The sequence below is a fragment of the Myxocyprinus asiaticus genome, chromosome 6 (assembly GCF_019703515.2).
Source record: "Myxocyprinus asiaticus isolate MX2 ecotype Aquarium Trade chromosome 6, UBuf_Myxa_2, whole genome shotgun sequence".
NCBI lineage: Eukaryota > Metazoa > Chordata > Actinopteri > Cypriniformes > Catostomidae > Myxocyprinus > Myxocyprinus asiaticus.
In genome coordinates, this window is record NC_059349.1 from 47,719,695 (window position 1) to 47,743,280 (window position 23,586).

A 23,586-nucleotide genomic window follows, 5' to 3' on the forward strand; every position below is an offset into this window, starting at 1 on the left:
ACAAACATTTAAGTAATTTTACCTAAGATTAAATAATTGAAAATGCAAAAGTCCAACAACCCATAATGCATGAAATATAGCTAAACACCGTGACCTGACCTCCAGAGATAATAATTAATTATCTGTCATCTGGCACTAGATGGCGCCCTGTGGAGTTACAGTAGTCATATAATGTAACTCTCAGCTGTCATAACAAGTCTGTCCGGCAGAGCGTGAACAACAGTGCGACAAATGTCTCTCTACAGGAATATAGTGTGGTTTATTAAGGGAATGTGGGAGTATACAAGGTAAAGCTCTTTTTAACTATTATAAGTTGTTGAATTAAGTTGTTGCATTATTGTTGTGTTTTGGTTACTTTGTTGCTGTGAACTTAGTTTGGGGTCCCTTCTGAAAAAAAACAAAAAAAAAAAAAAACAGCTTAGGCTGATTTGCTGGTCTTTCCTGGTTTAAGATGGTCTTAGCTGGTATAAACTATATATATATATATATATATATATATATATATATATAATTTTTTTAGTTTTTTTCAGCAGGAATGAGGAAAAGTTTGGGGCGCATTTGTCTTTACAAACAAGTGTGTTATTGTTTGTGAACCCCAAAATATGCATGTTTAAAATATGTCTTTATTGTTTTGATTTGTTTGAACATAAACTTAGTGTCTGGTTAGAACTGTTACAAATCATAGTTGTCTTCAAATGTGTACTGGCAAGACAAATGTTGTTAGATTTAGTGGTTTCCTGCACAAATGTTGCTTTTGTAGTTCACCAAGTCATCTCCTCTGACATGCATTCATCCAGGCCCTCAGTTTAAGGTCAGTCATCATTACAGCACAATGGGCCCCATTGAGACCCATGTTGCTCATTCAAGTGCTCTGTCATCCCACACAGAAGCTCCTTTGGCCCCTGATCAGTGCCCTTTTCTTAGGAGCACTGTCTCAGATGCTCAGAAGTCACACAACAATTCAAGAATTGTGTTCAAGATGCACTTTTAGACATTACAACGGTTTCGGTTCCTTTAGCTCAATGCCAATGTTGTGGGTTTGATGCCCCTGGAACACACACATAGTGATGAATCTTTACCTTGAATGCTTTGGATAAAAGTGTCTGCCAAATGCACAAATGTAACTGTCAAAAGTTAAAGTTTCAGAAAATTTTTATTAATTGTTGGATTTTTTTAAGCAGGTCTGGATTTGATTATGCCTCTAAGAGTTTTGTGGCGAAGGATCTGGATGTGTCCATGGTCGGACGTTCCTTCATGATCACTGGAGCCAACAGCGGAATAGGAAAGGCGACAGCTATGGCCATAGCCAAAAAAGGTATGTTTTACGAGATTATCAGGTACCGAAATTATTGTTCTAACAACCCCTACAATACCATGGTACTTTGATGTATACCTTCCTTTTTTATTTCTTAAAGGGATAGTTCACCCAAAAATGAAAATTCTCTCATCATTTACTCAGTCCTCATTTTATCCCAGATGTGTATGAGTTTCTTTCTTCTGCTGAACACAAACAAAGATTTTTAGAAGAATATTTCCGCTCTTTAGGTCCATACAATACAAGTAAATGGTGACCAGAACTTTGAAGGTCAAAAAGCATATAAAGGCAGCATATAAGTAATCCGTAAGACTTCAGTGGTTAAATTGATGTCTTCAGAAGCGATATGATAGGTGTGGGGGAGAAACAGATAAAAAAAAGTGTGGTCAATGAATAATAATGAGTATAATAGATGGATGAATCAAAGCTTGAAAAAGCTTGGCTGGAAAATCCGTGAGAAGTGTCCTACAAGCCAGACTTTGGGAAGTGATACAAAAAGCATGGGATGAAACTTTACCTGAAGATCTAAAATAAACTTCCCGCTAGAATACCTAATGTGTCATTGCCAAAAGTGGAGGATTCATGGATAAAGGTATGAAAAAAACAGTATTTGTTTAAATAGAAATTGTCATTTTTAACATTAATGTAGTGTTTGTGTGGCACCTCTATGTGTTGCATGTACTGCATACAGAAGGTTTTTTGCTCCCCTATATACAGAATATTCAGTATTCATACATAGATTCTATTGATAATAATTCATCTGAATATAGACTCTGTCCACTTACAAAAAGTATGTATTAAGTATATAAATCTTATGCTAAAAGGTCAAAGGTCAAGCCATTAAATAATTGTAATTGGCAATGTGTAATATAGTTGGTTGCTTGCTGTTATTTTTATGTTAAACATTAACACTGCTGCCTTTTCTTCAGTTGTTGAAGGAATAAAGCCCCTTTCTATTTGTATTCTAAGTTTTCAGCTACTACACTCAGAAAATCCCATGAAACTATTCCCAGTTTGCAGAATTTACAATACAGCTACTGTAATCAAAGATTAAGAATTTCCCAGTTCTCATCTTTGGTAATGAAGTGTGTACAGACGCACGGTTGAGTAAACTGAGTAACCACTGACAAGAAGAGCAGTTCGTATTTTGTGATTTTCTGTCATGTTTTAAAACTTGCCGTTACACTGAAAAAAACCCGATTTACTAAATCATATTATTTGTGATCTACACAACAAACTTGTGTTCCTCTCTAAACATGTTTTCTTTGCTTTCGATTAATGTAATTTTCTAAAATGTGCACTCTACTAGATTAAATCACGTAGGGTAAATGTGAACTAATCAAATATGTTCAACAACACGGGCAAGGGGATTTGGGCTGGGTATTTGTAGTTCCCAGCATGCTTTGCATGGGACTTGATGCAGAGAGTTAAACGTTTGAAATTCATTATTATTCTATGCATTTTTGAGCTAGATGAGAAAAGAGGGAGACTTAATAGTGTTTCATGTTGTTATTTGGGGATTTAGAACCGATTTTGTTACACTGGGTTACCATTGTGGTGAAGAGTGGAGCTTTTGCTTAGGTTGAGGACGGGTACACAAATACCATTAAGTATGTTGCTTTACTAAAGGAGAAATTACCATTTAGTGTTTAGCATGTTAATGTATGCTATTACTAGCTACATGTTAGCTAATTTAAAAAAAACCTTACAACATAAATGAGTAATGTGACATAAATATATTATGCAAAACTGAGGAAATTAGTCATATTAGGGACACATCTAAATCACTTTTAGGCTGCTTAACTGGGTCATGTAAAAATAACTTTATTCCATTATGTTGAAATTACGTGAACAAATGATATTTGCTGTCAAAGGGTTTACGAGCTAAACCAAGAGGAAAAAAATAAGTTGATGCAACTTAATTGATTCATGTTGAACCAATGTACATGATTAAATTATGTAAATTCAGAGGAATTTATAATTTTTTTCAGTGCAGGGGTTTGTTCAAAGCATCTTTTTTCCCTCTTATCCTAGGTGGCACTGTCCATATTGTTTGCCGAAACAAAGAGCGAGCCGAGAGAGCAAGAGAAGAAATAGTCTCAACCAGTGGAAATACTGTGAGTGTCTTCGGTTACTGCCAAATCCATGCAGAAATCTGTTTAATAGTTCAGTGGTTTATTTCGGACGAAACAAGAATAAGGAGAGAAATTATGCGTAACTTAGTCAGTCAGTGTGAAAAATAATATTTATATTATTTATGAATCTTTTTTTAAAGGTTTAAAGATGGTTTCTGCCTCTCATATTTTTCTCAGTATGTGTTGTGCATCTATTGTAGGAGGTTCACGTGCATGTGTTGGATCTCTCAGAGTCAAGGAAAGTTTGGGAGTTTGCAGAGGCATTTAAGAAGGAGCATTCCTTTCTCAATGTTTTGGTAAGAGCATAGAGAGCTTTTTTAAACTCAAAATTGTATTCTCATATTTGCTTTAATATAGTGAGGAATGATGATAATCTTCTACACTAAATATGTATATGTATATGTGTATATATATATATATATATATATATATATATATATATATATATATATATATATTAGCCTATTTTGTTTTCTCTCCCCTTTTCTCCCCAATTTGGAATGCCCAATCCCCAATGCATTCTAAGTCCTTGTGGTGGCGTAGTGACTCGCCTCAATCTGGGTGGCGGAGGACGAATCTCAGTTGCGCATTTTATCACGTGGCTTGTTGAGTGTGTTACCGTGGAGACGTAGCGCGTGTGGAGGCTCACGCTATTCTCCGCGGCATCCACGCACAACTCACCATGCACATTATAGCAACCACGAGGAGGTTAACCCAGCGTGACTCTACCCACCCTAGCAACTGTGCCAATTGGTTGCTTAGGAAGCCTGACTGGAGTCACTCAGCACGCCCTGGATTATATTAGCATATTTTTAAGATTTGCACATTTTAATTTAATAACAAAATTATATTATAAACCAAATGCAATTAATAAAACGTACATTTATTTAGTTTTATATATTCAATTTTTTAAAGATTAATCAATTCAAATTGATGTAAATTCAGATGTATAAATCTTAAAAATAGGCAATTATTATTTTTAATTGTTTTTAAGTGCAGGAGATTCTCATTCCTCACTATATTAAAGCAAATATGAGCATTCAGCAGGTTACAGGTCAGATGTACAAATATCCTCTCTTTCTCGAACACGGTCTCAGATCAATAATGCCGGCTGTATGGTGAATCAGAGGGAAATGAACCCTGACGGACTGGAGAAAAACTTTGCAACCAATACTCTTGGTAAGACACAAATACAGAAATACAATACATACATTGTTATTGAGTTAGAAAGTACTTTTTACTAGATATTAGTTTTGTAAAAAAACAAAAAGTCAGATTCGAACTCGAGTTGCCCACATAAACACCACAGTGCAATGTGTTGGAGAATGGTTAATTGTATCAAAACCATGGTTTCCAAAAAAAGTATTATTGTAGTAACTATGGTAACTACAGTCATGGTTATATTAATGTCCTTTTAGTGATGTAATAAAAACATTCATCTAGGAAAAGAGGTGTATCTGTCAGGGCAAGATCATCCCAATGACATGATAAACTGAATAAATCTCTCTCTCTTTTCTGTAGGTGTTTATATTCTCACAAAATGTCTAATCCCGTTGTTGGAGAAAAGCAGGGACCCTCGAGTTGTGAGTGAAAAACAACATTGATCTCCAATCAAATTTGTTAGAGGAATGACTTTCATGACTTTCATTAACACAAATAATATTATATCTGTATGTGTACTTATTCACAGAGGTCACTGTGTCAAGATTTAGTGTGTATTGGAGGGCATTTGGAGTTTAATGTGTTGTTTTGCAGAAAGTGATGGTTTTAATGTCTCCGATAGATCACAGTGTCATCAGGGGGGATGCTGGTACAGAAACTGGACACAGATGACCTGCAGACAGAGAGAGCTCAGTTTGATGGTAACATGGTATACGCACAGAACAAGGTACTATATATGGATAGTCAGTGTTTTTGTGAATCTCACAAAAATGTCAAGAAATGTTCTGGGCCCCGTTTCCCAATAACGATCGATCTTAGCGGTTAAGATTTAATTACATATTGTTTTTACAATAATTTTGTGCAGAACAATCTTTTTCTTTTACACAATCTGCTTCCATAATCAGGTGTGCATTTGTAATATTTTGTTTTCACAAAATCCTCTCGATATAAAAGCTTCCAGGGATTAGTGAAGAGATTGGAGGCCCTCTGTATGATCCTGCTAATTACAAGCATTCATTGAGTATTACGAGGTTCGCCATTATTGCGGAGTGCAAAATAAGGACACGTTTGGAAGATGCGCTTTAGAGTCACCAATAAAGCTGAGGTTTGCTCTTTACTACCAAAAGTGAAAATGGTGACAGCAATGCTGCAGGTGCGGTGCTACAAAACTTGTAGTGCTGGCGAGAGAGCCTTTGCCTGTCAGAGAGGAAGAGGAGATGAGGATAAAAGCGTCTGCCATAATGAATAAATGTAAATGTAGGATGATGAGCAAATATATCCGGACGATTTTCATGCACGGCAGCAAGTTAATTACTTTTTTCTTCTCTCTCTAATATTAATTTATACAGTTGTCTGCATTAATAATGCTAGCACTTTGTTGTTGCCAACTAGTCCATCTAGTCCACACAAACAACTATATTTATTTACTAATTAATCTATTCATCCATTTAGACTATTTATTTTATGCATTTAATTATTATTATTATTATTAGATTTGCCTGTTAAAATAAAAAATAAATAAAACACATATATCCTGATATTAAAGTCTCAGCATAAAGTGTAGCTATAGGTATTTAAATTGTGTGAAGTGTAATTTCGCGATTGTCCTTCATGTGTCTGCATAAGTCTATGTGCTTATGATGCTCTTAGCGCTGTACGATTACTCCAGAGCACTCATAAATCTACGAGCATTTTCAAGTAGCCTACTACTTAAGTTACGATGCTTTTGGGAAACAGGCCGCAAAACTAATATGAATTGTAAGATGGATTCTACGATCTACTTAGGCTTACGATGCTTTTGGGAAATGAGGCCCTGGTCATAATGCACCATAAATAATAAAAGAATAAAATAAGAAAAAATTATATAATGTTTTGCATAGATTAAATGAATCTCACAAAACGAAGGACCACAAATATTTTTGCGCTACTATAATGGGAAAAAACCTGATTTTTATTGCTGTAATGCAAAACAAAGATATATTATTTAAACTATAAGGTACATTTGTAAGGTACAGTTGTATGCATATATTATGGTAATATTTGTTGTACTGCCTTTAATTTATGTTCATATTATTTAAAAAACAACATTCCCCATTTGAGTGATGGAAGTGTCCTTAACTGGCATTTATTTAAAGTGTCCAAATTTAGTTTTCAGAGGCTGTTGTAGAAAAGGGGAAAATGGCAAGTGGAAGATTTATTCGCCTCCTCCGCCTTCTCCTATTTCTTCTCCTCCTTCTTTACCTCCTCCTTATTATTTAAAATTCACTATTCAAAAAAATATTTAATAGTCTTAAAATATTATATATGTATGTGTGAGTGTGTGTGTGTGTGTGTGTGTGTGTGTGTGTGTGTGTGTGTGTGTGTGTGTGTGTGTTCTTCATAAAATATAATTCTTATTTTTTTTTAGATATTGGAATTAAATATGACATGAAATGAAACCCATTTACAAAATACCCATTTTTTTATTTAAAGAAATATTCCAGGTTCAAAACATGTTAAGCTCAATCAGCAGCATTTGTGGCATAATGTTGATTACCACAAAAACTAAATTTTCTTCTTCTCTAATGTCTTTTTTTTTTTTTTTTAAAGCAAAAATCAAGTGAGGCACTTACAATGGAAGTGAATGAGGGCCAATGTTTGAAGGGTTTAAAGGCAGAAATGTGAGGCTTGTAATTTTGTAAAATCACTTACATGAATTCTGTTGAATTATTTGTATTATTATTATTTGTCTTATAAACGTATGTATTATTTGAGCTGTAAAGTTGTCATAATTTTTACAGTTGTTTTAGGGTTTTCAAATGCGTAACATTGGCAACAAAGTTGTAAAATTGGATATAACTTTACACGGAAAAGGTCAGCAAGCGATTTTATCACACTAAAATGATGTTAACATGCAAATTGTTTATGTCTTGTGGCTTTACTTTTAGAACAGCAAGTATTTTAATGTCATTCACTTCTATTGTAAGCACCTCATTGTAACACAGATTTTTGCTTTTTTAAATTTAGTTATAAATTTTATGCCACAAATGCTGTCGATTGAGCTTAACATGTATTAAACCCGGAATATTCCTTGAATTTGTTTTATTTTATTTATGTCCTCATCTTACAGAAAAGTACCATGGTTATAATCACAAAAAATATACCATGGAAAACTATGGTTATACCATGATTTTTGGACACTTCCATGGTAATAATACCATGGTATTATTTTAAGTACCTTACAGTATCATTAAGTACAATGGTATATATAATTTGGTATTTATCAAAGTATATATCAAAGTACCATGGTATGTACCATCACTGAACCACAGTGCTGCCACTGTGCTTTATGTAAGTGTTGTCATACACTTTCTTATCAAATTAATTTACAAAGAATATTTATGAAAAGAATATCAACCGAGGATGTTTAATTAATGAAAAGAGATTAAAAATCATCAGCAGTTTCTATTAAATTGAGACAAGCAGTGTTACCTTTCGCTCAGCTGTTGCCAAGCAACAGGTGACACTGAGTACCAACAGCGGTGTCTCCATTAAACAATATCTGATGCAGTAATGATGCTGACCTTTTACTAAACACTCGTCATGTGTACTTAGATTAGTGTGTGTGTGTGTGTGTGTGTGTGTGTGTGTGTGTGTGTGTTTTCTCCACAGAGGCAGCAGGTGGTAATGACAGAAGTTTGGGCAAAAGCTAATCCCAAAATTTTTTTTTCTGTGATGCACCCTGGGTGGGCTGACACACCAGGTATTAATAATTGTATAAGTCCACCAGCAAAATAAACAGACTTGTAACACCTTACAATAAGGTTCCATTTGCTACCATTAGTTAACAACATTAGTACACATGAACTAACAATGAACAATACTTTTACATTTTATTTTATTTTATTATTTATTTATTTATTTATTGCATTTATTAATCTTGGTTAATGTTAATTTCAAAATATAGTAATGCATTTTTATAAATCAAAAGTTGTATATATTAACATTAGTTAATGCACTATGAACTAACATGAACTAACAATGAACATTTTTTTTTATTATTAATTAGCATTAACAAAGATTAATAAATGCTGTAAAAAAAACATTTATGTTCTTTGTTAGTTCATGATACCTAATGCATTAACTATGTTAATGAATAGGACCTTATTGAAAAAAGTTTCTTACCGACTTTTATAATTTGACACATGATATTGACTGTTGATTCATTTGACTTAATGAATTTGCTTATTTACAGTTTTTCAGTTATTTGTTTCCATGGCCACTTAAAGGTGAAGTGTGAAGGTGACATTTTTTATTTGTTTTTGTTTTATTATTTCAGATTTTGTTTTAGTTTTAATTTTAGAAGGGTCATTTTGAGGGATACACAGATACAATTTTCATCATTTCTTTGGTACTTACAGACACATTCTCTGGACTAACCAGAGAAATACAGTTTTAGGCTAAGCTGAGCTAAAGAAACAAGCATTTTTTACCATTTTAATATATATATATACTATTTTTATACAATTATTATATTAATACCATATTGGTCAGTGACCTAGACCTATGTTTATTAATTTATTATTTCACTTAAAGGTTTAGGTACATTTTCTTATTTTACATAACATTATAGAACAATATAAATTGTGTGTGTGTGTGTGTGTGTGTGTGTATATATATATATATATTATTTACTATATTACACAAGTACATCTAAATCAACAGTCTCAAAATCAAGCACACTGACTATAAATCATGCTAACATAATCCATACTGTATATTCTATATCATCAACTCAACTAACTAATCTATTAGGTTGCATTACACTGTTTTACAAAGTTGTCTATCATACCCATCACTCATAATCTCTGGGTCTGGTTGTGTTCAGCGGTTGCCACAGCGATGCCTCAATTCCATCAGATGATGCGTGATCGTCTGCGTACGGCGGAGCAGGGAGCTGACACGGTCATCTGGCTCGCTGTTTCACAAGCAGCCACTGCATTTCCCAGTGGCCTTTTCTTTCAAGGTGTGTACAAGTGTTTGTGGCTATGTTTGGAGTAGCATACTACCATACAACATGTACTGTTTCTTCAGTATATAGTAGGTATACTGTGCACAATTTACACATCATTTGTAACTGTAATTATTACCAAGATTATAATTGGATCCCAATTAAATGTGACATGTTGAGACAACAATGTAGCATATTACTGTCTGACATCTCTAATTCCATGTTGCATAATTTTTCACATACTGTTAAAAGAAAATAGGAGACTTTTTACAGTATATACTATACATTATGCAGTAAGCAGAATGCAAGTACTCCATTCTGAACATAGCCCTTTATGTTGGATGGAAACGGACAGATTAGTTGTCATGTGACCAAATGCAGCAATAGATTACAAGGACACAGCAATTTAGAAGAAGCATGCTTCATTAAATCCTCTGTTTTTGTTTTGTACAGTATAAGCAACAGGTATGACATTAAATATACACCGATAAGACAAAACATTTTCACCACCTGTCTAATATGCTGTTGGTCCTCCGCGTGCCTCCAAATCAGAGCCGACCCACCGAGGTATGGACTCTACAACTCCTGAAGGTGTCCTGTGGTATCTGGCACCAAGACATTGGCAGCAGATCCTTCAAGTCCTGTAAGTTGCGAGATGGAACCACCGTGGATCTGACTTTTTGGTACAGCACATCCCACAGAACCTCAATCGGATTGCGATCTGGGGAATTTGGAGGCCAGGGCACACCTTGAACTCTTCATCATGTTCTTCAAACCATTCCCCAACAATGTGTGCCGTTTGGCAGGGCGCATTATCCTGCTGAAAGAGGCCACTGCCATCGTGGAATACCATTGCCATGAAGGGGTGTACCTGGTCTGCAACGATGTTTAGGTAGGTGGCACGTGTCAAATTGACGTCCACGTGAATGGTTTCCCAGGAGAACATTGTCCAGAGCATCACAGTCCCTCCACCGGCTCATCGTCTTCCCCAGGTAAACGGCGCACATGTACAAGGTCATCCACTTGATGTAAAAGAAAATGGGACTCATCGAACCAGGCGACCTTCTTCCACTGCTCCAAGGTCCAGTTCCGACACTCGTGTGCTCATTGTAGGCACTTTTGATGGGGAAAGGGGTCATCATAGACACTATGACCAGTCTGCGGCTACGCAGCCCCATACGCAGCAGGCGTGTGTTGTGATAAAATTTTCTGTGACTTGTGCTACAGTAGACCTTGCGTTGTTTCGGACCACACAGGATTGCCTTTGTTGCCCACACGCATCGATGAGCCATGGTCGCGAATCGATGAGCCCTGGGCGCCCAACACCCTGTAGCCAGTTTGTGGCTTGTCCCTCCTCTGACCACTGTTGGTAGGTACTCACCACTGCTGACTAGGAGCACCCCACAAGCCTTGCCATTTCAGAGATCCTCTGACCCAGTTGTTTGTCCATAACAATTTGGCCCTTGTCAAAGTTGCTCAGGTCTTTACTCCTGCCCATTTCTCCTGCATTCAGCACGTTGACTTCGACAAATGATTGTTTACTTACCATCTAATCTACCAAGACCTTGACAGGTGGCCATGTTAGTAGATGATCAACGTTTTTCGCTTCACCTGTGAGTGGTAATGTTTTGGCTCATCAGTGTATATTCAGTATTGCACATTTAAAAGACTTGTCAACAGAAACAGTATGAATATTCTATAATTCTGTATAATTCTGAGGTTTGTGGGCTCAATCATGCTTAAGTGTGAACATCTGACTGGAGAATCGAAGCTACTAGTGAGTCTAAGAATTGTTAAATCGTTTGTTTCAGATAGGACACCATTTCCAGCTCACTTGCCTCTTGCGTGGACGCATAGCTCTCGACATGAAGTCAAAGTGTTCATGGGCCGCTTGGAGACTTTGGCGATGGCTGTCAAACCATCAGAGTGAGGACACACATCTAAAGAGGCATTCACACTGAGAGAATAAAAAGTTGGAAGGTGCTGGACTGTTGGAGAAAACTTGAAGACATTTTAAGTGTGGGATATATCACCATAAATGAAAATTCTGTCATCATTTATAGTCTCCTTTCACTTTCATTGCATATTTTTTTATACAATGAAAATGAATAGTGACCTAGTGTGTCATTGCCTAACATTCTGCCTACTTTTGCGATCCATGGAAGAAAGAAAGTCATATGGTTTTGGAACAATATGAGGGTGAGTAAATGATGACAGAATTTTCATTTTTGGGTGAACCATCCTTTTAATAAATAAACTATAACTCGCTCATGTTATGTGAAAGAGAGCTTTACAGCCACTATGTAAACACGGTAACACTTTACAGTAAGGTTCCAGTTGTTATTGCATTAGGTATCATGAACTAACAATTCATTTTATATTTTTAACAGCATTTATTAATCTTGGTGCTTAGTTTATAAAAATACAGTTGTTCATTGTTGGCTCATATTAGTTCATAATGCGTTAACTGATGTTACCTATACATATTTAATTAAAAAAATGTATTAGTATACTGAAATTAAGATTGTAACCAAGATTAATAAATGCTGTAAAAGTATTGTTCATTGTAACTTCATGTTAACTAATGTTGAAGGATAGTTCACATAAAAACAAAACAAAGATTTTAAGAATATGTCAGCTCTGTAGGTCCATAAAATGCAAGTCAACAGGGTACAAAACCTTGAAGCTCAAAAAGGCACATAAAGGCAGCATTAAAGTAATTAATACGACTCCAGTGGCTAAAACCATACCTTTAGAAGCGATATGATAGATTTGAGTTGAGAAACATATTAATATTGGTCATTTTTTACTATAAATTCTCCTCCCTGCCCAGTAGGTGGCAATATGCATGAATAATATGAATTGCCAAAAACAAAAGAAAAATAACTTTTAGGAGTGAAGAGCGCTTAGAGTTTGAAAGTGGAGATTTATTGTCAAAAAAGGACTTAAATATTGATCTGTTTCTAAACCACACTTTCATATAGTTTCTGAAGATATGGATTACTTTTATGCTGCCATTTTATGCTTTTTTGAGCTTTAAAGTTTTGACCATGTTGACATGCATTGCATCTGCTAAAAATCTTCATTGTGTTCAGCAGAAGAAAGAAAGTCACATACTGGGATGGCATGAGGGTGAGTAAATGATGGGAGAACTTTCATTTTCAGGTGAACTGTTTCTTTAACAAATGGAAACTTATTGTAAAGCGTTACAGAGAAAGCTTTCAATTTCTCTGTAACAACTACAGAAAGGTTTTCTTAAAAAGCAACAGTTTAAGGTGTTTAACCATGTACCTGGCCACAACATGCAGAGTAAAAACTTTACAGCATAATGAGTTGGCTGAAGCTGTGGTTGAGCCATGGTGCTCTGAAGGGGACGCAGGTTTGAATGTAGCCTGCATCATTTCCTGATCCCATTCACCTTTCTTTCCTATAATTTTTCACTGGGCTGTCCCATAAAGGCAAAATGCACATAAATAATAATAATTAAAAAAACTAAGGTTTTGTACCTAGCCAGTCATTGTCACACAGGCAACTTCCTGTAGAGTAACAGAATGTGTTACAACCTCTGTTGGGTTTTTTGACTGTAACACTGGATACATATTTGTTATGTAAAAAACATCAAATAACCAACAAGCTCCTTTATTATTGCTCGTAAAAATGCGGTGTCTCTTAAATGGATATTAAACAGCATCCACCTACGATGACGATGAGTGTGTCATCATTTCCACTGGTATGTTTCACCCAGCAATCTCTGTGCCAGGATGAAACAGATAAAATCATTAATTTCCTGTGCTGGTAAATGATTAATCACGCTCTCAGTATGACGCATTATGATGGTCACATCATCAAAATAAATTATCATCTTACAAGTGTGCCAAATAAAGCATGTGACATGCTTTGGATATACTCTGGTTTATATCATCTGGTACAGTAAGTGTTTTTAATAATGGGCTGCAGATGTTTTGTTGCATTACGTTGAAAGTAGGTTCAATATGTTAATGAGAGTGTGAGAGTTCTCTCTCTCTCTGTAAATCCTAAGCATAGCAATGTAGATTAAAGCCTATGTGATTAAAGTTCACCCTCAGGTGGTGACAGGTTTTTGTACTCAGGTGTTCAGTCATACGTTTGCTCAAATATGGATTAATGAACTATCACAATCAATTAGCTTAATGGAGGCCACATCACTTCACATTGAATTCAGTGTGAAATATAACTCCTTATGAAAAATAATAATGACAGCTCTGCAAATTTGTTGCACAGCACAAACATAAGGCTCAAAAGGGGACTGTTTTGGTTACAGAATACTACTTTTGAGCTCTTCTTTTCTATACCGGCCTGTGTGTGTCAAATTAATATGGCACTTTGTTTTCCAATCATTGAGGGATAATATACTAGCACATACTATTGGTAAACCATTGTTTCTTTGTTTGTTTTAAATGGCAAAAGAGAAAATTAGAGGGCAGGATGGCAGATGTCAATACCAATAGGTTTAAGCAACATGTTTGCATTATATTGCTCTTATACAACATTTCTATATAAACAAAGAAGTTAATATTGCATAGACATAGCGTAGCCAACTTGGTTGACTTTTGCTCCTTTAATGAAAATATTTACCAAAGATGACAAAGCTGATCAAACTGAAACAGTCCAATCAGATAAGTGCACTGGAACTGCATACAATTGAATAATAGCAAATGAAATGTTCATAAAATTCATGAAATTATAGATGACTAAATAATACTTATTTTACACAATATTCACTTAATTTCCCTGAAAATATTTGTTATCCTTTAAAAAGGCTTTAGAACCAATAGGTGTATTTACTGTTAAAGGAATGTCTAAAGGAAAGTTCAGCTCAGTCAACAGCCTTCAAAACAGCACCAATTCTCCTAGGTAAACCTGGATACAGTTTTTCTTGGTTGTTGGCAGATAGGATGTTCCAAGCTTCTTGGAGAATTTGCCACAGTTCTTCTATCTATTTCGGCTGTCTCAATTGCTTCTGTCTCTTTATGTAATCTCAGACTGACTCAATATTCAGTGGGGGGCTCTGTGGGGACCATGCCATCTCTTGCAGAGCGCCCTGTTCTTCTGTTTTATTCTATTTGCAAAAGAAATGTTTGGGAGTCTAAAATGTATATTTACTATTGACACACTAAAGCTGAAAATATAAATAATCATCTTAAGACAAATGTTTTTTTGAAGCATCTTATGTGCCATATAGCATGATTGCGAGTGTGATATCATTTATACACAACAGTTCGATGAACAATAAAAAAAAAATAAAAAAAATAGGGAAAAACTTGGAACTACTTTCTTACACCATGGATCGGAATCTGCCGTTGCTGGTTCAAAACAAATGATGTGTCCAAGCTTCTCAAAAACATCACTTTAGAACTACTTGTATCACGGCTTGGGCTGTTTCTAACATGTTATTGGAGAAACAAGGATGTGTGTGTGTGTGTGTGAGAGAGAGAGAGAGAGAGAGAGAGAGCAAGAGCGTGAGTGATCACCTGTTGATGATGTTGTAGTCTAGACAGCTTTCTGAAGATAATGTCATTTTGGTCAAATTCATCCTATTTTCTCAGTGGAAAAATAGCTGTCCAAGCGGGGGTATTCCTCCCTATTTCACGGTGTCCGGTGCACAAGAGTCATTCACTATAAAAACCGCAATCTCCTCCACCATTTTGTACAGTCTGTCCTCTCCAATGTGGAAACTCCGGTAAGAGATAAGTGCCTTGAGTTGTATAATTAATCAGTCTGTTGTGTCTCTCAGCTGTGATTAGCCTTAATGCTGAAGTTGTTAAAGTTGTTTTAAGCCATTTCCTAGCTTTAGTAGTGTAGTAGTAATCCAAGCAGTCAAGTAGTGCTGATGAATGAAAACACTGACTGACGCTGACTCACTTCACATCACCAACTGGCTCATATTACACACAAAAATGGTCTTTTGCCTCCACCTACTGGCTAAAATGTCACAATATTAAATGTAAAGTGACAGATAGCACTAACCACATCTGCACTGCTCTAACACTTTAGTTTAGAATGGTGCGAACACAAGCGGAGTGATACACACAGTGAAGCGTCCGAGTGCTAATGGTGTGAGAACATCAGTACTCATGGAACGTCTCTCGTCCAGTCAGATTCGAGGACCGGAACTAACTGTTGTGTGTGTGTGTGTATATATATATATATATATATATATATATATATATACACACATAAATACACACACAAACTTTACATAACTTTACCCAGAAAAGGTTAGTAAGCGATTTTATTACACTAAAATCATGTTAACATGTATAATGTTTATGTCTTCTGGCTATACTTCTGAAACAGTTTTGAAAAATAATTAATGTTTATAGACTGGCTCCATGCACTTCCATTATAAGTGCCTTACTATAGTAATATAATAACAATACAATATATACAAAGTATATATACACTCACCAACCACTTTATTAGGTACACCTGTAAACCTACTTATTCATGTGATTATCTAATTAGCCAATCATGTGGCAGCAGTGCAATGCATAAAATCAAGCAGATACAGGTCAGGAGCTTCAGTTAATGTTCACATCAACCATTAGAATGGGGAAAACGTGATCTCAGTGATTTTGACCGTGGCATGGTTGTTGGTGCCAGATGAGCTGGTTTGAGTATTTCTGTAACTGCTGATCTCCTGGGATTTTCACACACAACAGTCTTTAGAGTTTACTTAGAATGGTGCCTGTGATGAAGAGGAGGGCGTGGCCGGGCCGTAAGGATGGACGCCCGTCACTGAATCATCCCAATCAGCTGGGAGAGGGATAAAGAGCAGCTGGAGATGCCAGTTTGAGAGAGAGAGAGAGAGAGATGCACACTGAGTTGTGTGTGTGCATCAGTGCTTGTGTTGTGTCTGATTAAAAGTCTTCGTGATTGTTCATCTGGTTCCCGTCGCCTCCTTTCCGATAAGCAAGAGACCTTTTTGTTAACGTGCCAAAAACAAAAAAACACCCAGTGAGCAGCAGTGCTGTGGACCGAAACGCCTTGTTGATGTGAGGTACACAGAGAATGGCCAGACTGGTTCGAGCTGACAGAAAAGCTATGGTAACCACTCTGTACAATTATAGTGAGCAGAATAGCATCTCAGAATGCACACCATGTCAAATCTTGAGGCGGATGGGCTACAACAGCAGAAAACCACGTTGGGTTCCACTTCTGTCAGCCAAGAACAGAAAGCTGAGGCTGCAATGGCACAGGCTCATGAAAACTAGACAGCTAAAGACTGGAAAAATATAGCCTGGTCTGCTGTTCTGATGGTTGATGTGAACAGTATCATTGGTATCTGCATGATTTTATGCATTGCACTGCTGCCACACGATTGGCTTAGATAAATGCATGAATAAGTAGGTGTACAGGTGCACCTAATAAAGTGGATGGTGAGTATATATATATAAAACTGTGTATATATATACAGTTGTGCTCAAAAGTTTGCTTATCCTGGCAGAAATTGTGACATTTTGGCATTGATTTTGAAAATAGGACTGATCATGCAAAAAATACATTAGTCTTTTATTTAAGGATAGTGATCATATGAAGCCATTTATTATCACATAGTTGTTTGGCTCCTTTTTAAATCATATTGATAACAGAAATCACCCAAATGGCCCTGATCAAAAGTTTACATACCCTTGAATGCTTGGCCTTGTTACAGACACACAAGGTGACACATACAGGTTTAAATGGCAATTAAAGGTTAATTTCCCACACCTGTGGCTTTTTAAATTGCAATTAGTGTCTGTGTATAAACAGTCAATGAGTTTGTTAGCTCTCATGTGGATGCACTGAGCAGGCTAGATACTGAGCCATGGGGAGCAGAAAAGAACTGTCAAAAGACCTGCGTAACAAGGTAATGGAACTTTATAAAGATGGAAAAGGATATAAAAAGATATCCAAAGCCTTGAAAATGCCAGTCAGTACTGTTCAATCACTTATTAAGAAGTGGAAAATTCGGGGATCTCTTGATACCAAGCCAAGGTCAGGTAGACCAAGAAAGATTTCAGCCACAACTGCCAGAAGAATTGTTCAGGATACAAAGAAAAACCCACAGGTAACCTCAGGAGAAATACAGGCTGCTCTGGAAAAAGACGGTGTGGTTGTTTCAAGGAGCACAATATGACAATACTCGAACAAAAATTAGCTGCATGGTCGAGTTGCCAGAAAGAAGCCAATGCCACAAAAAAGCCCGGTTACAATATGCCCGACAACACCTTGACACGCCTCACAGCTTCTGGCACACTGTAATTTGGAGTGACGAGACCAAAATAGAGCTTTATGGTCACAACCATAAGCACTATGCTTGGAGAGGGGTCAACAAGTATTTTGCTCCTTGAAACAACCACAACGTCTTTTTCCAGAGCAGCCTGTATTTCTCCTGAGGTTACCTGTGGGTTTTTCTTTGTATCCTGAACAATTCTTCTGGCAGTTGTGGCTGAAATCTTTCTTGGTCTACCTGACCTTGGATTGGTATCAACTGTGTGTGTGTGTGTATGTATGTGTGTGTGTGTGTGTGTGTGTGTGTGTGTGTATATTTATATATATATATATATATATATATATATATATATATATATATATATATATATATATATATATATATATATATATATATATATAATACGGTATATTTTTATATACAGCACACATACACACGCATTTATATATTTAGTTAACCTTTATTTCACCAGGGAGTACATGTTCACTGACTCGCTCTGCAAAACCTTCAAACCCAAGACCTGTTGAGCAGATGTGTAAATGTTCTGCTTTACCCATTTTTGAAAACAATGTGTTTGGACCCCCCCCCCACCACACACACACATAACTCAAGCCTGACAGTAATGGCTTTAAGACATTTAATAGCAGGAAATTGAAGATAGTGATGTACCATCTAATTCTCAGAGTTATTTGGCTGCATTTCATTTCATATTCCTTTGGAGTCGGATCGCCACAGCCACACGGGACAGTGTGAAACATTTGTATTTGTTTAATAAACCAAGCATTAAATTATGCTGACAAGTTCCACCTCCATGCCTCGACGTTACCATGGAAATCATAACTGCATCAAGAAAGTGGCAAAAAGCTCAATAGTAACATTTTTATTTATTTGTTTGTGTTATTTCCATAGCCATGTTTTGGCTGTTTTGTTAGGGGTTTTAATAATTCTGCCTTTTATACAATATTGCATATTGGAAAAAAAAAAACAACAACAACAACAGCATGTGCAGTGCATTCACATTTTCCCAAGGGATTCTTTTTGTTTGTTCTCTACGAGGGTAAAACGGTGAAGAGATTGAAGCTGGATCCATTCATAGCTGAGATTCTCATAAGAGTGGAAGTGGTCTCATTAAAAATAATCTACAACACAATGGATTTCTTATTTTATTTCCTGATTATTTTCCGATTGTATGGTTTGATTTGAATATGATGATTGATGATGTCCGCTACCCAGAGTTCATCTTTATTTTAAATAAGGAACTTCCCAGTCCATTCGAAGAGCAGTCCAGAATCATTTATTTTTCCTTTTCTTACATTCGTATCCTTGTGCAGAGAGGCGATCCACTACGCAACATATGTGTAGACTTTACGGTCCTCTGGCGTCCGTGCCAAATATTCTCTTTCTATAAGTCCTTCAATGCGCTTTTTAATTACCACAGGGCTCGGCAGAAACCGCACCCTCAGCTGTTGGGTCACCTGATAGGAGACAATCAATCAGATAATTAGAAATGTACAGATACTCATCGTCATTGTTTTTAGGAATTCACTGGTATATGATGATAAAAACGTTCATGAAAACACACTCACCTCTGCTACCAGTACGTTGTGCTGCATTCTCTTTCGTGATTTCATGATGCGTACAATGGCAGCCTCAATTTCATGCTTCCTGTCGTCGTCCACTTTCTGCCGTGTCTCTTTCCGTTCCGGATCTGACTCGCCTTGTTTAGCAGCAACTGTGTGAGACAGACACATTTGTTACGTTTGTGAATTACAAATTCCACTAGAGATCACTTGAGACATGAAAATACAGGTACAATATCTCATCTTTTAAACAGCCCTCTAAAATATTTGATAATGATCAAGTGGGGCATTCTGCAGTCAACAATGATAGCTAAATTTTATAACTGACTGTTGTCCCATGCAACTGATTTCCTACATAGCTATTCTAGCTTTGTCTCCGGCGTTGCTCTGCAGTCTCTTTGTTCTCACATAATAAAATTTCAACTCAAATTAATATTTCATGTCTATTTATCTGGTAAATAGGAGTGTAAAAAGCATGAAAAAAAAAGCATCATTGTCGCAAAATAAACCCCTTCAATGTGATACAAGACCCCTCCGCTTCCAATGGGGTTTATTTGCAAGAATGACCAGCCGACTGCACACTGACCCTCAATTGTTTAATTCTGACCTTTTTATCTAAACGTTCCATTTAATAAAATGATCACAAGTCTTCACTAAAGCATCTAAATTCTTTCCCTACATTCTGACTCAACAGCACCACCTTGTGGCTGTTGCATTCAGCACAATACCTGTTTGTATTTTGACTCTGTGCAGTTTGGAGGTAAACTGGTCATTGACTGTAAACACATGGCCATTTTCGATTTCTTTACTCTTGGGCTCTTTCGTGAGAACTCGCTGGGTGGGTTTCCCGCAGGCGAGAGACTGCAGAGCACGGACCAATTCGCGCTCAGGGATATCTGTCTCCTGTTGGATCTCCTGAAAAGTCAAAGGTCAACAAAATCAGTATGAGGAAACACTTAAACACAGCACTCTGACGGCTTTTGACAAGGTGCGTGGGAAACTGTACCTCAAAGGTGAACTTGTCTCTGTTGTTGAAGAGCATTAGGATGGTCATCTGGAAAGTGGACACCTGTAGAATGTGCTTCCTTGTATTTGAGCCTGTTAGCAAAGCCCCGCCCACACCCACATCTGACCCATCCTCCTACAGAAAGAGAGATTCAAGAGTCAGTTAAGCTCAACTTATTATTATTATTTTTTTTTTTAAGTGGCACACTTACAGCGACAAGTTTTCCAGTGTGAATCGACAAAATCGCAGTTAATCGTAGACTCACTGAGCAATTAATTAGGAACACCTGTAACCTACTTATTCATGCCATTATCTAAACAGCCAATCTTGTGGTAGCAGTGCAACGCATGAAATCATGCAGATACAGGTCAGGAGCTTCAGTCAATGTTCACATCAACCATTAAAATGGGGAAAAAATGTGATCACAGTGATTTCGACCGTGGCATGATTGTTGGTGCCAGATGGGCTGGTTTGAGTATTTCTGTAACTGTTGATCTCCTGGGATTTTCACACACAACAGTCTCTAGAGTTTACTCAGAATGGTGCCAAAAACAAAAAACATCCAGAGAGCTGCAGTTCTGCTGATGGAAATGCCTTGTTGATAAGAGAGGTCAACAGAGAATGGCCAGACTGGTTTGAGCTGACAAAGGCTACGGTGACTCAGATAACCACTCTGTACAATTGTAGTGAGCAGAATAGCATCGCAGAATGCACAACACTTCAGACTTTGAGATGGATGGGCTACAAGAGCAGAAGACCACATCGGGCACCTTATTAGGACATTAGTGTTCTTAATAAGTGCTCAGTGAGCGTATACTTGATGCTGAATATATGCGGATAATTTGGACCCATGAGATCTCACTGTTGGTTGAGCTAACCAGTACAGAAGTAGAAGTGACTAACAAAATGTATTGTGCTTCTCTTGTTGTGCTCATCATGGCTAGTTATGTCAAAAACTTATGCTAAAATACAGTAGAAGAGATCTATCACTTGTCGCTTTATTACAGTATCTTGTAAGGGCACAGTGTACATTGTTTTTGAGAGGTGTTACAAGTTTCCAACAGTAAATGTGTAGGTGTCTGTACCTTCTTAATTGGGCCGTAGAAGGTGGCGTTGAGGTCTGCAGAGCCCATGTGGTGCTGGAGTGTGAGCTGCCTGCCGCTGTGCTTAGCCAAATAAAACCTGCATAGAGTTAAACTCATATTAAACCAAGCAAAAACTGAAAAAATCTGACAAACATCATTAGGCTACTTTGGACCTCATTTAAATTATTATTTTTTTTTTGTTGATGTTTTTAAATCACTTTCCATCAAAATGTGTAGGCTATATCATTATCAACCAAAATTGTCAAGAATATATATCTATATATATATATTTTTTTTTACTTATATTGCCCACCCCCATCACATGGTTATTTAATATATAGACCCTTTTTTTCCATAAAAAAAATAAATAAATTGTATTGTCATATATAACAGTAACGTGACATAAAATTACTCGTACAGTGATACAGAACTTTGGTAATATCGCCCAACCTTATGCTTGATGATAATCAATGGATTTTGAGTCATACCTTCTGAAGACTTCAAAGGCGTGGCGGGGGGAGGGCGGGATGTTGCATTTGGGTGTGGCCGACTGTGTGGGCCAATAACCTGTGGTCAGAACTCTCACTGTGAGATCAACACCACAGAGAGACACCTGCAACATAAGGAAAATAAACCACACACATTAATTAAAATCGAAGTCTGTAGGGTGTAAGACTTGTTTCCATCACATCTGATGCAAACAGGATAAAAGTTCTATTTGTCCATGATTTTTTGCACCAAAAGTATTCACACCAAATCTGGTGTGAAATATTGTAATTTGCTTTAAAGAGGTCATGACATTCTTTTTTTAAATTATTTTAATATGCTCCTTAAGGTTCACTTACAATGTTAGTTAAGTTTTTTGCACAAAAAAGTCATATATTTGTAAAACATGATATTTTCCACCCTCATTCTGACCGTCTGTCAGAAACACTTGGTTTTGGTGCTGCTTCTCCTTTAAGACTTGACTACGGAAGTGATATGGGTAAAGTAGGCATTGATGTGTTGTTGTGGAGGTGATCAGATGTAAATGTATAACCCAGTGTGACATCACAATGTGAAGGAAGTAGTGAACGAGTCGTTTTTCAGCTTGGTTTCAACAAATGCTCTTTTTGCAGCGAGGAGGAAGTTTTGAGTTCTGAAACTTACAGTATGTTTCTATAATACAACGACCTCTTTTATGTCAAAAGATCAAGGAAAATTGATTCCTCATGTCACAATGTACCTGTGAAGTCTGCAGATGATGGCGGAACTCGTCCATAGTGGTATTAGAGATGCTCATGTCTCTAAACATGCCCTCCAGTTTAGATGTGAACTGACAACCACACTCCGTCTGAGAGAGAGAGAGAGAGAGAGAGAGAGAGAGAGAGAGAGAGAGAGAGAGAATCACGTTAGACATGTAGAGCAGTGGTTGGTTCCCAACCCTGTTCCTGGAGGCCCCCCAACACAACACATTTTGGATACCTCCCAAATCAAACACACCTGATTCAACTCTTCAGCTCGTTAATAGATACTTCAAGACCTGAATTGGGTGTGTCACATAAGGGAGATATACAAAATGTGTAGTGTTGGGGGGCCTCCAGGAATAAGGTTGGGAACCACTGATGTAGAGGAATCAAGTGAAAGAATAGTTCAGGATATGATATCCACCTTAAGTTTGGAGATCATGTTTTTCTCAGAGTCATCTGAGACGCTCTTGTTGGTGAGGAGTCTTCTGGCCAGATGCTGTTTGTAGTAACGCTCAAACACATCCTTCTCTTGCATGAACCGGAACAGCACCATGGCTTTATCCAGGATAGACTCCACCTCTTGTTCTGTCAGCTACAAAAACAGAGTGCAGGGAAATCAGATCTATTTGTGTGTTCTGGTTAATTTAAACATCTCTACATAACTCGTATTAATAACATTCTCTCCATTGTCGTGTTTAACAACCTGAAAAGCAAAATGTTAAAAAAGTCCCTAGTTTTCGACAATGTCTTCTAAAACTTCGTAAAAAGAAAAGACAACTGAAAACAAATCATCCCTTTTTTTTTTTTTTTTTTTTTTAGCCAATTTGGAAT

General features: G+C 36.8%; 2 protein-coding genes across 2 annotated transcripts in view; one reads left to right on the plus strand and one right to left on the minus strand.

Moving 5' to 3' along the window:
• The first annotated feature begins 190 nt into the window (after window positions 1-190).
• Window positions 191-13,299, plus strand: LOC127442080 (dehydrogenase/reductase SDR family member 12-like). Its single transcript, XM_051699832.1, has 10 exons — window positions 191-287; window positions 1,182-1,315; window positions 3,350-3,432; window positions 3,651-3,746; window positions 4,548-4,629; window positions 4,972-5,033; window positions 5,234-5,338; window positions 8,263-8,353; window positions 9,479-9,616; window positions 11,413-13,299. Exons 1-10 carry the CDS (start codon window positions 232-234, stop codon window positions 11,529-11,531), a joined length of 966 nt encoding a protein of 321 aa, XP_051555792.1. The 5' UTR covers window positions 191-231; the 3' UTR covers window positions 11,532-13,299.
• A 5,421-nt stretch (window positions 13,300-18,720) lies between these two features.
• Window positions 18,721-23,586, minus strand: part of LOC127442066 (cullin-3-A-like) — a 34,654-nt gene continuing 29,788 nt past the window's right edge. Inside the window, exons 9-16 of the mRNA XM_051699781.1 lie at window positions 23,177-23,347; window positions 22,752-22,859; window positions 22,015-22,139; window positions 21,527-21,623; window positions 20,442-20,576; window positions 20,164-20,350; window positions 19,442-19,587; window positions 18,721-19,330 (exon numbers count right to left, since the gene is read on the minus strand). Of these exons, the coding sequence (XP_051555741.1) occupies window positions 19,199-19,330; window positions 19,442-19,587; window positions 20,164-20,350; window positions 20,442-20,576; window positions 21,527-21,623; window positions 22,015-22,139; window positions 22,752-22,859; window positions 23,177-23,347 (1,101 nt within the window). The 3' untranslated portion in view covers window positions 18,721-19,198. The remainder of the gene's footprint in view (window positions 19,331-19,441; window positions 19,588-20,163; window positions 20,351-20,441; window positions 20,577-21,526; window positions 21,624-22,014; window positions 22,140-22,751; window positions 22,860-23,176; window positions 23,348-23,586) is intronic.

What these genes read in the sequence shown, in the direction of transcription:
- LOC127442080 (XM_051699832.1), top strand. Translation starts at nt 232, where the DNA reads ATGTCTCTCTACAGGAATATAGTGTGGTTTATTAAGGGAATGTGGGAG. An exon ending in AAAGCAGGGACCCTCGAGTT is followed by an intron (nt 5,034 to 5,233) that starts GTGAGTGAAAAA and finishes TGTCTCCGATAG; the next exon opens with ATCACAGTGTCATCAGGGGG. An exon ending in CAGTGGCCTTTTCTTTCAAG is followed by an intron (nt 9,617 to 11,412) that starts GTGTGTACAAGT and finishes CGTTTGTTTCAG; the next exon opens with ATAGGACACCATTTCCAGCT.